This window comes from Melanaphis sacchari, unplaced genomic scaffold, assembly GCF_002803265.2.
Source record: "Melanaphis sacchari strain LSU unplaced genomic scaffold, SCAv2.0 Contig7_pilon_pilon, whole genome shotgun sequence".
Lineage (NCBI taxonomy): Eukaryota > Metazoa > Arthropoda > Insecta > Hemiptera > Aphididae > Melanaphis > Melanaphis sacchari.
The window spans coordinates 5,154,883-5,171,459 of record NW_020271560.1 but is presented as its reverse complement, the minus strand read 5'-3'; the positions used below and the strand labels follow the sequence as shown (position 1 = coordinate 5,171,459).

Sequence of the window (16,577 nt, the reverse complement as noted above, 5' to 3'; positions counted from 1 at the left end):
AATTAACAACAAGATGCCAAGGTATATTACCTTAATTCACGACAATTAGTTTTAATTAGAGCGACACAGCCCCCAATTGATCCACCAAGTCGGTAAATCTACGATTCGTGTGAATGCGAAGTGTAAAAAATATAATATGATTACGGGCGCGGTTATCCTTATCACTTATCACTAGTGCATAACAGCTGTTTGGCAGCGCACCGTAGACCCTTATCACTTGCTCAACACTCGACAATCGACCGCAATCCATATTCCATAACGAGTATCGACCGAGACTAATAAATCATCAGATTTTCCGCTTACAAAGAATCACGACATCGTCGTTAATTGTTTTCCGTTCGATCCATGACAACATAATTAGTAATTACGTTCATAGTTTTGTTGACGTCGCGATTCTTCGCCAATAAACGACGACCCCCGACAAGGGTGGTTTAAACCGACGTCGGTAATCTTCTGTGTTACCGGATCTCGGTGACCGACCTCGATCGATATTATCGTAATGGACTGCACGCGTCGCCAACAAACGTCCACGGACAACAGTGGAAGCTGATCGGCATCAGCAGGAGGAGCCATCACTCTAAGACTGGCGCACAGAAGACCGCACCACATCAACAATGGCAGAAGGTGACAAACTGGAGCACCAGTGTTTGGTAAGTGTTTACCCACCAGTCACCACTTAATTAGACGTAACGATATTAATTTTAAAGAAACACTTATTATACTTTACAGAAAATTTTTTGTTGTAATGTCCTTTTCTTTGTTCTAGCAAAAAGAATTCGAATGGGTGCTAAATGAAGAGGTACACTCGATATTGCACCAGTTAAATATTATACTAAACGTAAGTAATGGGTTAATCACCACATTCGTCATGTAATTATTACTGTAAAACACATTTTATTGTAGGAATGCGTCCGACGTTTTCCTTCGTGGGACAGTGATGTTCAGGTCAAACAGGAAAAATTTGTCTTGTCTACATCACCAGACCAGTTAAAAAGCATTGTATCCATATCTGGTGACACCATACTGCAGGCGGTAAATGTTCTACCAGTCTTAACTACTTTTTTATATATGATTGTCCATTATTCTTACCTACTGTTTCTTAACTGCAGCTGTCAAATGCTGCTCATAAGTTTCATTTCATAATTTTTGCTGATAATATTACTTGTCAAGGTCATTTTACTTGACAAAAAATACAGCAATATTGTGTATTACTGCAATAATAATTAAATAATACATTTAATTTGTTTAACATTTTTAAAATTTAATTCTATAATATACCTCATTATTAAAATTACATTAGCACTCTTTAATACTTTTATATTATCATATTATAACCTTTTTATAATAATTGAATTATTCATAAATTAAAAGTCAAGCATCATAATATATCAAAAAGACCTTGTATTTACATGTGTTTTCTCTGTCTCACTAATGTAAAAAAGCAAATTTTTGTTCAGCAGAATCCATTTCATGCTGCTAGCTTTAATATTAAAGTCAATTTATCTATTATCAAACTTAAAGATAAGAATATTATCTAAGAAATTGCATAGGTTTATTTTGGTATTTTTATTTTAAAGTGAATTATTAATATTTTACATAGCTATAATTTACTTTAAAAATAAAGTATCAGTAAAGACCTATGCGTTACCCTAAATAATATTCTTACCTTTAGGTTTATTAGTAGGTAAACTTATTCTATATATATTAAAGCTATCAGCATAAAATTAATTTCGCTATAATTTACTATGATTTACTTTAGTAAGATGAAGACAACACATTCCGATACAACATTCTCTTAATGTTTTTATGTACATTTTTTTTCTAAATTTCAAATTATAATAAATAAGCTTTTAATTGTATAAGTGTATGTAACCTTAAAAATCTTATTACAGGATATACAATTTAAAGTACAGAGACATCAGCAACAAATAATGTACAGAACAAACATACGCCACGATTGTCCATGGAAATTGCATCAAGTTCAAGACGCAGGCAATCATCTAAGACAAGCTATTTTACAAATTGAAAAAATTGATAAGGAAACTATTTTCAAGTATTGAAATTTGATCTTTTATTAATAATAATTGAATTACATATTTATACTAATTTTATTGATACATATAGTTCCTCAGAAGAAGTATTGCACATTCTGCGAAATTTGTTGGGATGTTTACAAAGAGGTCGTACAAGTCTAATAGTTCCACGTAAACGGACAATTGATGATTTGATTAAAAGTAGAAACATGGTAAGTAGCCCCTACTGAAATTAAACATCTACTGTTCATTAAAATTGCTAAGTCAATGGTTACGTTTGTTTCAGAAGTGTTTGACACCCAACTTACCAGAAGATTTGGCAATTAGTTTTTACATACAGAGTCATAAGCTAATATTTGCTGTTTACCAACTGTCCAATTCTCACGGTTCAATGAAGTACGACACATATCAAGCTGAATGTACTATACCGTGGTTGAACGAAGTCCTCGTCCTTTTCACGGTTGCCTTACAGTTAGCCCAACAACTCAAAGACAAGGTTATTATTTATAAACTTTCATCAATTTTCAATTTTTTGAAATTATTAATATTTAAATTTTATGTTAGATCTGCGTGTTTACACAGTACAGAGATATTACTCAATTGTCACGACCAGTTTCTAGCATTGCGATACAGTCATAATAAGTATTTGCTGGATTTTTTTCTTTGTATTGGGTTCTATTATTTAACACAATCAGGTGATCAAATATGAAGAATGCATATAAAATACAATTGTATATTTTAGTTTGTTACCGATTTTCTTCAACAATCTATTTCCAGCAATAATTTATAGCTTTAAGTTTTTCAAAATATGTTTGTTTAACATTATATTATATTTACATGTAATTAACGCGGAACATTAATGAGAAATTTCATTCTGAATGTAATTTCTTGAGCCCATTATACGACAACAGTATTGTTTTTATTATTAAAAATTATAATAGTTATAGTTTTCAATACCATTTATAACAGATATCAGTTTTTTTGTTTTATTTAATTTATTTATTTAAATTATTATTTTTTAACACTCATACCTTTTGTGCAGTGACGGTGATATGAAAACTATACAAGTATTCTTTTTATTTGTAAGTTATTTTGTGTATGGTATAATAATAATATAATATATACTTTGTGCCCTAAATTACATTTAAACATTTTAGGACAATAATTTGATCTGATTACTATAATAATTTAGTTTAATAGAATATGCTCATGTTCTAGTTTTATATATTATATTCACACAATATATGTGTTTAGAACATATGTTCATTTATTTTTCTTTGGTATTTTATATTATATTTAATTCAATACCAGTTGATAGGTTAATTATTATCAATTGATAGTTGTTTTAAATCACGTACACTAGCTGTACATTATTTATGTAATCGTGAAACTAGTAATTATTTGTTTTAAGTTGTTGATCACTTTTTGAAAAATTGTACTATTTGTGTTATACTAATTACTAATAAATGCAAAAAAATAAATATTTGACAATTTATAAATTATTTCAAATTTACTTTTAGTAAATTAAATAATATTGTACTCATACAGGTTAAGTTGAGTTGGTAGCTTGTTGCCTATTTTCATATATTATATAATGGGCTAAATCATAAAAAGTAATTTTTTTTTATATTATAAATATAATTTATTACCCATATGTTTTTTAATTATTATTTACTGACTACTACGATCAGTTGTTCATAATACGAGTACATAAAAAAAAATTATCATTTTAAGCTTAAACAACAATTTAATCAATGTTAATTTTATAGTAACCAATCAGTAAATAACTCATAATCTTAATCATTTTCCAGCAAATATTTCACTATCATTGAAATTATCAGTAATTTTGCTACGATTATATAATTTGATTGTCAATTGTCATTACACAGCTGTTCACAAAACCAATATTTAAAACAAAACAATTTTTGTTTCATAAAATGTATCAAAATAATGTATTTACCATTTTATATTACCCCTCTGAGATTACCTACATGATCATAACGTATGAAGGTGAAGGTATATTTTGAAAATTTTAAATTAAAGGATTCCAGGTATTTATGCACCGGCACGTACAATGTTCATTATTCATATTTAGTGAATAAGAAATTATGAGACAATCACAATATAAAGTTAAGTTTATACAAGGTTAATGTTCTTAACATCCATAAGAAAACATTTATTCATTTTATGTACAAACTTTAAACTCAACACTTAAAAAACTTGTAATAATAAAATAGTATACAATTATTTATTGTAATTAATGTATATTACAGCACTCGTCATCTTTTAATGGACACTTATCTGGATAATTATGAAAAAACCAACATTTATGTTTCTTCCAAACTTTTCCACAATCTTTTGCTGGTTTTCTGAACCCAACAGTTCCTTTCTCAACCACAAAAATATACCTGTGATTCCTTAACAATGTTTGTAAACCACCACATTCTTTTTTCAATTTTTTCAGTCTCTCTTCGCCGATATTTTTTGCTAATTCACCTAAAGTAACGCGACACTTCCATCCATCTGAACTCTTCATCAATACATCAGCTACACTATCAACCACACTACGCACCAAGTCTTTATCTAATTTAGTGCAATTCCTAACCCTCTCTTCAGGCGGTCTGGGCACAAATAGAACGTTTTCATTAAATTTAGAGCTTACAAATTTTTCAATATCTTGCACAACTTGATCCGCTTCTTGTGGTAAGTAATTTTTTGACCAACCAATGATGCACGTCCTTTTAGTTGAAGGTATTCGAAGACGGTCTATCTTAACATTAAATTTAAACACATTCATACTTGTCTTTTCCAAGTATTTTAAATAATCATGGTATTGGCTAAAAGATGAATCTATGCGCTGGTAACGGGAACCATTGAATTCAAAAGGGCAGCATGGAAGGAGAAAAAATTTGCAATTATAATTGCTACGCGAGGCAATTACTGGTACCCAGGGCGATAGCTCGTCTGAATGATTGCCTATGATCCAATCGGCTTGTGGAAATTTACAATCAGATGATGAAGGATCAACACTTGTCACCTGCAAATGACAAAAAAATAAATAATAATTCAGTAAATTCAAACTTTGTTTGTTATTTGTATAATAGGAACTATACAACAAACAATACCTTCAAAACTGTAGATTGTGGATATTGAGCCCACATTTTGCGAGATCTGACGTCCATTCCAACTCCACTATATCCTTCACTGTTCAAAATATGTACAAGTAAACCATTACCACACCCCATATCGATAAAACTTGGTTTGATATTGCCCCACAAAAGCATCAGATAAGTAGCAGTTGCAATATCTTTATGTATATACTTCTTAGGATCAGTTACTTCTGTCCAAAGCTAAACATACAAAAATTAAACTAAGTTAACAATATTTTTAAATGAAAAGTAAACAAAAATTATTGAACCTACCTCCATTAGTGATTTGGCATATTTTTCTTTCAACCTACTATATAAATTACAATACATTTGAACACAAACATGTGATAAAGATGAAATTCCTGGTTTAGACCCTTTGTCATTAATCGTCCAGTTGAAAAATTTAGGGAAAAATACGTCAGTCATCCAGTGTAACGTCTTCTTGTCGTTCAGAGAATGATTTGACAGTGTGGCAAGACGCAATTCCAAACAGTTGTCCACAAAATAAATACCATAGGCATATTTGACAACATCATCGTCGTTCCTCTTTGGTGTACAATCATAGAACACGACGATACTATTTTGCCTATCTATAAAAAAAACCATGATACATAATATTCTAACAACCTTATGTTTCAAATATTGATGAACTCTTACCAAAGATACTGAGTCGCAAGTAATCATTCCAATCAGCGGGCTTCTTGGTGAATAGTTTCCAGACTTCCACTTGGATGTCCTCGCCACCACTTAGGCCCAAACGCCGAAAAATATTAGTGGAATCTCCTGTCCAGGTTGAAAATGGTAGATCTGTAGTTAACACTGAAGTCAACACATCACCATATTCACCAGCCAACGATTCAGACACAAGCCGTTCAGCACCCATCAAGTGCTTGATCAACAGGTGTGGTTTAGCGTTCCATACGCTCGCAGCGCTCCAAAATTTCTCAACTGTCAAGTCAGAGGACTGTACCCGTTTTAGAGTAATCCATGACCATGTCACGGTCGTCATGATTAAGGCAGAATACGTTCAAACTCCAAATATTGCTGTTCAACCAGTGAGCGCTTTCTTCTGGCATCAATTCAATAGAAAAGTGCAATCCTATCACATTTATCCGAACGGTATAATTGTAAAAACCGTTAGGATTTACCGTCTTTGATTTGAAATAAAAAAACTTCCCTTGTTACTTGTTAGCATTTAAAGAAACAAATTTTCAAATTCGAAATTCAAATGCGGCCACGTTTTGATAACAACGATATGATAATTCTGTGGCGGTAGTCATAATGTTTTGTTATTGTGATAACGTTTATCATCGGAAAAGTGCGAACTGCGAAAGCGAATATTTTAGTTTAAAATGAAAACCAGTCTCGTTCTATTTCTAAACGGTTTTCCACTTCCCAGGCCCTATTTTTATGTACACTACGACACACAATGTGCACTACGAATGTACAAGACACAAGTGTGCACTACGATTTGAACGTGTGTGCACTACGGTCTATAAAACAAAAATTTTATAATGTGCCAGCTAATTTAAATCATACTGAATTATAATTTCTTCCTATTAATTTTCAAATATTGTTATCAGTCAAAAGTATTTTGTTGTTAGTGAGAATTAAATTTTTGTTTAAAGCAGTATAATTAAGTATGCAGTCCGAAATTTTACAAATAATAGGGCCTGCCACTTCCCGAAGTAATAATTATACGAGGTTATGTAGCGCTAACTAGTATTATAATATTTTGTTCTCGTTTATCAACAGTAAAATTGACTGAAACCAGAGAACTTGCTTTGATGTATTGTAAGTTACGAATGTTATGAATATTGTATTAAACTTAAATTCAATTAAAATTAACTTTTATAAATCATTGTTAACCAAAAACGAGTCTGAATGCAAACAGTACCTATGTAAAACTATTTCTAAAAATATTTTTTGATTTATTTAAATTCTTATTATAAATAGTATACCTAGTACCAAACAGTACGGTGATAATAAAATTTAACTTTTCCAAAAACTAGATATTTTTGAGTATTGAGTATTGTAATAAAATGTTTGTACGAACTGCAGAAAGTACCACAAAAACGTTCAAATCTTTCTGCAATACTGCAGCTGGTATCCGACTATACTTATAAGTTTAAAAATTAATATATTCATTTTTTCTACACATCATTTTGTACCTATACTTTCGTATTACCTAATTACCTCAAGGTTCTATTTCTGATACACCTAAGTATCTAGATTGATCTAAAAGTAACTGATGATATTTGAATTTTTCACTAAAAAAACTACCTATATTATGTTATATGAAAAAATTATATTACGCCAATTGCTAAAGATAAATATTATAAATCAATGATTTCAGGCACTACCTTATTTTACACATTTACACATGAGTTTAATAAAATTGTAAGGAGAAAAACCTGAAATTTTTTCAAGTAAGTACATTATATATGTGTTAATTTAAGAGATAATTTAACACTTAATTTGTTGTTCTAATAGTAATCTAACAGTATAAAAAAAATCCCATATATTAAATCCTATATTTTGTTTTAATGATTCAACAAACTTGGTTTACATTAATCCAGTTTTAACAAATAATTTTCATAAAATTTGGCGTGAATAGATTACAATGATTGTAATGTTTTGTATACATATTATACTTCACGTCAGTGTATCTCGAAAGTTTCATAAATTGTAAGCTAGATATCTGATATAGCTAAGTAATGTGATTTGTACATACGATGATTCCTTGAACATGTACTTAAATTGTTTAATATGTATAAACGTATACAAGTATATTATAATATACATTTTTAATATTGTCCACAAGAAATTCTTAATAAATACTTGAAATCATTACAAACACACAAGAGTGAGAAAAGAAACAACCAAATTCTCATACTAATAGTTTATTTATTTACAAAGATTTCTATTTACGACACACTTATATATAAACATAAAAAAAAACAATAATAATAAGACTGTCATGGTATAAATAGTATTCGTACTTATTATAAGTCTATATTTTATGTAAATTAATTTTGTACACAAAAAGTTGGTACACACATTGTCTGCACAGGCAGAGTCTGTTTGAGCAAAAATATAATTACCTTTACATGACCTAAATAGGTATGAAGTATTCAGACTTACGCTAATAATATTTAATTACACTGTATAGGTCCGTTACAATGGAATGCATAACTTTTATAAAAATATAGTCATAAGTATTTAATATTATAATATTTAACACATTAATACATTATTATTATCACAAAGCCAGCTTGGTGGCAAAATTCGGAATGTAATTTTTACAAGAAAATGTATTTCAGAGTGCTTTCTTGCATTCACGTTACTTAGTAAAAAAATATAATATATACCCGTCATTTATCTACACGAGTCAAAAAAATAATAATAATAGAAAAAATTATCCCTAATTCTAAGTGATGTGTAATAATAATAATTGGAGTTGGACGTTTCAGAATACCGTATCACGACCATTCGGTAACCGCAACATAAAGTCGTTGGAATTACACCGAACAAAATAATAATCATAAACATAATAAAAATAAATTAGGCGATTTGATTGTAAAATAAATATGAGAACGATTAACGATCAACAACTCGACCAAAATCTTCCGAGTTAGAGTGACATCAAAAATATTTATATACATAATGTATACAATAAAAGTGAGATTGGTACAAAAATGATAATAACTTATTCATAGTGAGAGAGGAGAGAGCAAGAGAGATTTCGATTTTCATCGGTTGTACGCAATGACAGTCATTCGTAATTTTTATTTTTGTTCATCTCTTCTTCGGCCTTAATCACGATCTCGAGCACGCGGCGCTTGATTTCCGCCTGGTACGCCTGAGGCAAACCCTTAGTCGTCTCGGCCATACTGTAGAAGAACAGGTCGACGGGGTGTACTTTGGCATGGCTGTGCTGTTGCTGCTGTATGTGGTAATAGTGGTTCATGTGGTGTTGGTTGAGCTTGAGCTGGGCAGACGAGTCGGCTTCCTTGGCGGCAGCCGCTGCCGCGGCTTCAGCTGACCGCTTCACGCGTTTTGCAACGCGGTGCAGGGGCTCGTGCTTGCCGTTGCTCAGGATCTCCACATCCGGGTACAGAAGCTCGTCGTCCACGCCCCCCTCGTCGTTTGAGTAGTTGCCCGCCATCTCTTTCACCTCCACCCGGGGTTCGGGCATCTCGTCGTACTCATATGACATGTTGTTGTACGGGCTAGACGACCCTTCTGTCTTGCAGTCATCATACACGCTCGAGTAGTCTTGATTAGGAGAGTGTTCCAAATTCAACATTTTCTTCAGGGAATACCTGCGCAAACAAAACAAGAGAAAAAATATTAAATCGGAAACTGACAGCAAAGACAACGACAAAATAATACTCATGTAAATTATTTAAATTTAAAGAAAAACAAAACTCAAAAGTTACGTTCTGCGGGTATACGAGTTTATTACTTAAAATTTAAAAAAATTAGTATTTATATTACAGCAACGTACGTCGTACATAAATATGGTTAACTGTGTCAACATTTTTTAGAACTTACTATAAACAACACTTTACCGTCTATAAAGCTAAACGTCCCTACAGGCTACAAGTATTCATAGATTTATTTGTGCGGCAGCTAGGGAGGGAGGTTTTTTTCCCAGGTGATACTTTCGAAAGATAAAAGTCTAAACACCATTGTCATACTAAAAGTATTGAACCATACCTCGCCAGAGAATTAAAATATGATGAAATTATAAATTAATTTATGAAATTATTGGTAGTTCGTAAACAAATAATTATAATTTACATAATATGTTTAATATTTTTGCAGAAATAATTTTTCCAATTGTATAGGTATTTAATAATAACATAGCCATTATAAATTAATTTTAATATTTTTTTAAAAAATGTATATGGATAGGCAGCATTGTAGCAATAAATGAACACCTGATCTCGAAATTCGACTTCTTTGAACCTAATGATAAAATTTAGTATACAACAGTAATGCGATAAACATTTATTTCTTATAAATGTCTCGAGACAACAATAACGACGAACACTGATCTACATTTTTTCGTCGAGAAACAGCTTTATAGTGATATTAAAACGTTTTTTGAACCGGTTTTACATTAGTTAATATGCAGTTGATCACGAATCGTATTAGAACTGTGCGTAATAATATTATCCTTCAAAGAGCGGATTTGCTGCTTTGCGTGAGTAATGTTCGAAGTCTAACTTCGCTACACCACGTGTGCACGAAACACTGAAGCAGATCTTCGGTCGAGCGCAGCAACAGGTATATGTGGCAATCGTAGAGAATTTCTCAGACAACCAAACAAAACAAAAACTCCGACTAAGCTGTCCCGAACGTTCGAGTAATCCGTACACAAATTTTATGTAAATGTCATATTATCATTATAATTGTACTTGAATATAACATAAACTTAATAATAAACGATTATACGGTTATCGAATAATTTTAATTGATTAACGAATCGATATAAATAGTCCACCGCAATCCAAACATTCGCGTGCCAAACGCAAACATGAATAATTACGAGTTAATACCTAACCGACGAAGATAAAAAAACTCGCACGTAAAACAAACATAATGTATACATAACAGTTACTGGCTTTAGTAATATCAACAACATCGAACACATATTTTGTTATTGATAGATTGTAATTTTTAGATATTTTGATTTTTGACCATAAATACCTCGCGCTACAATTTATACATCCCGTAAACGCATGTATACGTGCAATTGTGCAACTGCTAGACTATGCATGTATATGTATACTACATTATATATATATATATGATGGTAACACAAGTTTCTTATTACGTCGTACGCTTATTTAAACGGGGGTGGGGGAACAGGACGCGACCCAGAGCCATGGACCGAGACATTTTATTGTTCGTAAGATTATTAGTCGGCGCCCGCTATTTTGTTTTCTCACGTACCTATATAGTATATACATATACGTAATATTATAATGGCCTACTAATAACAAACGTCTATGTAGTTTCGACAGTTATCGCCCAGTCACAAGTCCTTAAAGACGAATTTACTGCAGTCTGGCATCGAACCGTCAAAGTCGTTGTCCATAGCAGTACCTACGCGTTTAGTTTATAAGTATAAAAAGTAATAACTCACCCTCCGATTTGCATAAATGGTAAAAGAAATTCCATCTCTCTCTGATATTTCCACGGCTTGCCCTCGACGAACGGTAGGCCGGGTTTGAGATTCAATCCTTTGGTGCGTTTAATGGATACTCGGAAATTGTCGCGTAAACGTTTCCAGCGCAATTTGACATCATTAACTGCAGAAAATATACAGAAATTTATTAATATTTAACATCAATATTGTTTATAAGCACATATTGCCACATTGGTATATAATATATTAATATATATGAGATATTAGTATATTACAGTTAATAAAATAGTTAAAACCGATGCGGCAATCATGCCGGGTAAAATTATAATAGTTTGTCTAAATTAAACAAACATTAACAAATTTATAGATTTACGATTAACTATTATATTGTACGGTCAAGAAATGAAAACCTGGAAATGCGTGACTCACGATGACGGATACGCTCCACCACGGTGCGCGTTTTCTCGTATATTTCGTTTTAATATTATAGGTGCATCCGAGTGGTATAAATAAGCCGATCACGAATTTCTCATTTGACAGTATTTTACACAACAAATAATACTTTATGCACTTCCTTACCTAGGGCATGATTTTATTTTTATTTTAACTGTAATTTACAATTAGTTTTAACAATCAAACGATTATGGATTTAATGCACTCAAAAATTCAAAAGTATGTGAAGTAGACATAATACAATAAATGCTTAATAGTATATGTAGGTACTAGGTGATCTATTTAACGTACTTAAAACTCTATTTATCATTTCAAAAACAATTAATTTTTTTTACACAATTTTAAGTCGTTAATAACAATATTTTTCTAAAAGATTTTAATTTTATTATGTTTAATCGCTATCAATGTTTATTCTTTTACTTTCTTGATGACAAACTACATTTTTAAATTATTATTCCATTATTTGACATAAAAATATTAACTGTCACTAAAATTAAGGGAACATAATATGCTTATAGATTTAGTACAAATAATATTATAATTTATAATTTAAGTATTTGTTATATTATTTATTTTTTTTTTTTTATTTCAGTAGAATTGGTAAAGCTATTAGTGTCAAGTCTCAACAATTAGACGCATAATTAATTAAGTTATAACTTAAAACATAATATTATTATTGTATAATCTCAAATTAGCTAAAATAATAATTATTGACTTAAATAATGTCGTCTAAATTATACTATATATTTCTATAAAAATACGATTTTTCGAATATACTTATCTAATTAATTATTTTTCGACTTACATACGTATCGCACCCAGGGAAAAATGTGTTCCTCCAAAATTAATTTGGTGATAGACATATATTATATATATATATATTTTATGTATATTTGTGTGTTCTATGTATAGACGGATCCTAGTAGTTGGTAGAAGTAATAAACTAATAAACTGTGAATTTAATATATCCCTCAGAAATATTTAAAACATATATTCTTACTAGAAAACATATTTTGATAAATATTATAAGTATTTAAACACACACACACACACGTATATATAATATACCTATATATAAATTTAAGGTTTAAAAATAAAAAAATGAAATTTGATACAATTGTTGTTTTTTGGTAGGGAGGTGCGATTACAATTATTTTCCAGATACGTTATCATTTATACAAATATTGCTTTGATTACATGCTTTAGGTTTCTATAAAAAAGATTTATGGTTTAATTTAATATTTGATATTATTAATATAAAGATTGATGACTAAAATGGAGAAAAAGAGGGTATACTAGCTATATCTATTTAAATATAAAATTATAACACCCCTTTAAAAATTCCTTGTTTTGTGCCTGCGACGATGGCAAACAAATCTTTTTACGTGTATTATTTCTCTATAAGCAATATTCACACATTTTCTGTATACTGTTCGACTAGGTTTTGATAAGTTATGTCGTAAGACTATATTAAATATAGGTAATATACAAATAAAAAAGTAAGATACAAAATATCATAAACAGTACTACTGTATAGTTTACACATACACAAATGATAACGCATAATAATTAAAATTCTCCGTGCTCCATCTACAGTAGGTATCAATAGATAAAAAATGTTATGTCATAACAAACTACATAATAATTCATAAATAGGAAAATAACTTATAGACTGCGTATGAAACAGCAAGGTCGTCAAAATTTTACAGTATAAAACATACGGAGATTGCATCAAGTTTTCGCCGAAACTTCACCAAACCTATAACGCGAAATATGTACTTATGGATGTTATAGATCCACTGTATACATATCATATACTATATATTATATACATAAGATATAATACGACTGGTTGTTACGTTTCTTTTTTATTGCATCTATAGAAAAAGATCGTCTTAAATTACTTTGCGTATCTAAAATGAATATTCGAAAATTAAAACCAATCCAACACATTATGCAGTTTAATATATTATGCTTGCAAGCATATAGTTACATTAAAAAAAGTTCATGTATAGTGATATATCACGTCATCTAATAATTATTAAGGGTGTTTGTGTCAGAACTGACGCATTTATTTATAGTACAATCTCTTGTAAAAATTCCTTAACACTTCATGAATTATTTGCATTTTGATAATTAATTTTTTTTTTTGTTAGGGTAAACGAAAACATATAGAACGTCATATAATTGTTTTTTTCCGTGGAGTCGTTATTAATCATTGAAATGGTTTGACTTATTTTTTCAGTACGAACAGTTGTATGGCCACCACACAAAATAACTAGAAATTACCCCAATTGTTATCTTCTAATTAGGTGACTATGATGTAAATTCCCTTATTGTAAACTAATTATATAAATCATAAAAATTGGAAAAATAGAATTAAGAACGTCAATACGAACAGAACGATAATGACAAAATCTGCGAGGATACCGCTGCAGGTTCTCTCAATTTATTGAATCTTACATTCTTATCGTAGCACGCGAAAAACGATTTGAACATCTTAAAAATTAAGTCTATACGTATGTATCAACACAATGCTTATAGGTGGTTTCAAATTATCATGTACACAGTTTAAAAATGTAAACAATATTTTTTTGCTTTTGTTAAATACTGGCGGACTGCTATGATGGACAATATATATTATATAGTCACCAGTTCACCACACACTTTTTATGTAAACGTATACAACGCAGAAAAGTGAACGACGTAAAGCAAATATTTGTTTATTATTTCAAAAATCCCACATAAGTATATTGTTGTCTACATAATTAAATATAATATATATAAAATTACTTAATTACCTATACAAGGTGATGATTTTATTTAAACGCGAATCGGTCAACATGTGTTTGTATCGATTATGGCAAATATTTGAAATTTTAAAATGATTTAAAATGTACTTATAAGTTATACTCGTATACGTTCAAAAATCAAAAATTCGAAATCGTATAAATTATACCTGAATTACATATTGTCTTATTGATGATGAGTAATAGGTAATGATTATTAAGTTGTTTAACGTCTCTTCTATAATAGAATAAATGTGGGTTATAATAATATTATAGAACTTAAAGTGAAATTTTCAGAAATTAAATACGCGATATTAAAAGAATTTTACTGTTTTAAATGTTTGGGATGGTTATACTGCGTTTCTTTATATGTTATACTAAAATTACTAGATAATTTAATACGTACAATATCGCCGATTAATCTATTATATGTATACAAGTGACACGTCATGTCATTAGGTAATATAGGTACTACATTATAAACCTACTAATGGAATTTATATTGTGTTATGTAAATATTATTTACGAAATTCATCACAATGACTTAACCTGACGCATAATTCATTGATAATTCCATTTTTGAAACGTATGACTTTTTTGCATTTATGTTTATAATATAATTACAAACTTGACGAAAATACAATATCAGACATAGTAGACACGTACCTAACACAATAACATGTTAATTTTTAATAATTAATTTTTAATTTTCGTATAATATAATTTTTTTATTCTATTAACCCACGATTACGCTAATACTCGTTCCCAATAAAATGATTGTATATTAATACAATATTGAACGGTGTACGATGTACTCGTATATAATTTAAATATTATTACGCGCGATTAAATTCTATAATCAGAGGGGGAATTAATAATAGATATAATTTTATATATTTAAAACATAAATATTATTATTTATTAACCGGTCGTAAATTTGTAATCAATTAAATGATGTAAAATGTACATTTAATATCTGTTGTCCTCTTTAAAGTCCATTCAATAGTTTTAATAGTTTCCCACGTGGTCGTCAAACTCACATTCCTATATTACATTATATTCTATATTTATTTTACTCTTTTAATATGTATCTATATGGTCGATAATGATAAATTAAATTTTTTTGTTTTAATTTGAATATAGTAACAGTAATTAAGTTCAAAACCCTAAGTACCAATACATGATAGTTGATATTTTCTAGATGGGTATTTACTATTTAGACATTTAGTCATTTATCAGTAATTTAGTAGTTTTATCAACGTTTTTAAAATGCGACAAAAACCTGTATATTAAAACAATAACGAATACTGGATGTGCAATTGTTTTTTAAGCGCATTGATACAAACGAAACGACTTTTGATTTCCCTAACGGATCTTTTCATTATTCGTAATAATTAATAGTAAACAATTGATTTCACGACCTTCCACAACTTTTCCGTTCAGATATACCTAAGCGATTAGACGAACCTAAAGCAAAACACGTCGTTATAAACAATCAAACATGAATACATTAACATGATATTAAATCTTTTGTTTTTGTCATATTAACACGACGAAAATCGTAGGTCGACATTGAAACGGTCATACAAAAATAATGAACAGTTAACGTCGTAATAACATTTTAATGCCGTTCTACGCGGCTGTTGTCCGGTTATTAGCGAAAGTAAAGACCAAATCGTGGCAAACTCGAGTAATCGAGTTTATCGAGACAAGAGCCTTAGCCACTGCCGCCGCCGTTTTCTTCGCGAGTTCATACTCGGTTGGGTGGCATTAGACGTGTCAGACGGAGGGACGCGAAGATGTTTGCAAACGACAATTCGGCGGGGGGGGGTATGGCGCTACGAGAACCAGAACAGTACTGCTGTGACCTGAGAAACGGGCTAAACCAATAGGTGGCGGGAACCGCGAGTGTGGTGGCGGCGTTCCGGTATGGAAACGACGTTGCCGGCGCGTATCGCTGCCGCTCCCGCCGCCGCCATACAGTCGATGCGGC

The 16,577-nt window shown here is 30.5% G+C and overlaps 3 protein-coding genes across 4 annotated transcripts in view; 1 reads left to right on the top strand and 2 right to left on the bottom strand.

Annotated features, from left to right (window-relative positions):
* Window positions 1-233: 233 nt before the first annotated feature.
* On the top strand, window positions 234-3,136 carry LOC112601765 (protein rogdi). 2 transcript variants are annotated; one of them, XM_025349542.1, is made up of 7 exons: window positions 234-650; window positions 767-838; window positions 904-1,032; window positions 1,893-2,053; window positions 2,125-2,245; window positions 2,323-2,529; window positions 2,598-3,136. In XM_025349542.1, the coding sequence occupies exons 1-7, from the start codon at window positions 615-617 to the stop codon at window positions 2,670-2,672; spliced, it is 801 nt and encodes a 266-aa protein (XP_025205327.1). In that variant the 5' UTR covers window positions 234-614; the 3' UTR covers window positions 2,673-3,136. The 2 variants fall into 2 exon arrangements, with proteins under 2 accessions (XP_025205327.1, XP_025205326.1); XM_025349541.1 differs by having other exon boundaries at window positions 2,320-2,529; window positions 2,598-3,133.
* Window positions 3,137-4,194: 1,058 nt separating this feature from the next.
* Window positions 4,195-6,191, bottom strand: LOC112601731 (probable tRNA (uracil-O(2)-)-methyltransferase). Its single transcript, XM_025349489.1, has 4 exons — window positions 5,840-6,191; window positions 5,456-5,772; window positions 5,159-5,383; window positions 4,195-5,070 (listed from the first exon to the last, which is right to left on the bottom strand). The coding sequence occupies exons 1-4, from the start codon at window positions 6,189-6,191 to the stop codon at window positions 4,291-4,293; spliced, it is 1,674 nt and encodes a 557-aa protein (XP_025205274.1). The 3' UTR covers window positions 4,195-4,290.
* A 1,956-nt stretch (window positions 6,192-8,147) lies between these two features.
* The window catches only part of LOC112601856, a gene marked incomplete in the record, with an annotated part of 13,491 nt that continues 5,061 nt past the window's right edge, over window positions 8,148-16,577 (bottom strand). Inside the window, 2 exon segments of the mRNA XM_025349682.1 lie at window positions 8,148-9,507; window positions 11,340-11,505. Coding sequence (XP_025205467.1) covers window positions 8,958-9,507; window positions 11,340-11,505 — 716 coding nt within the window.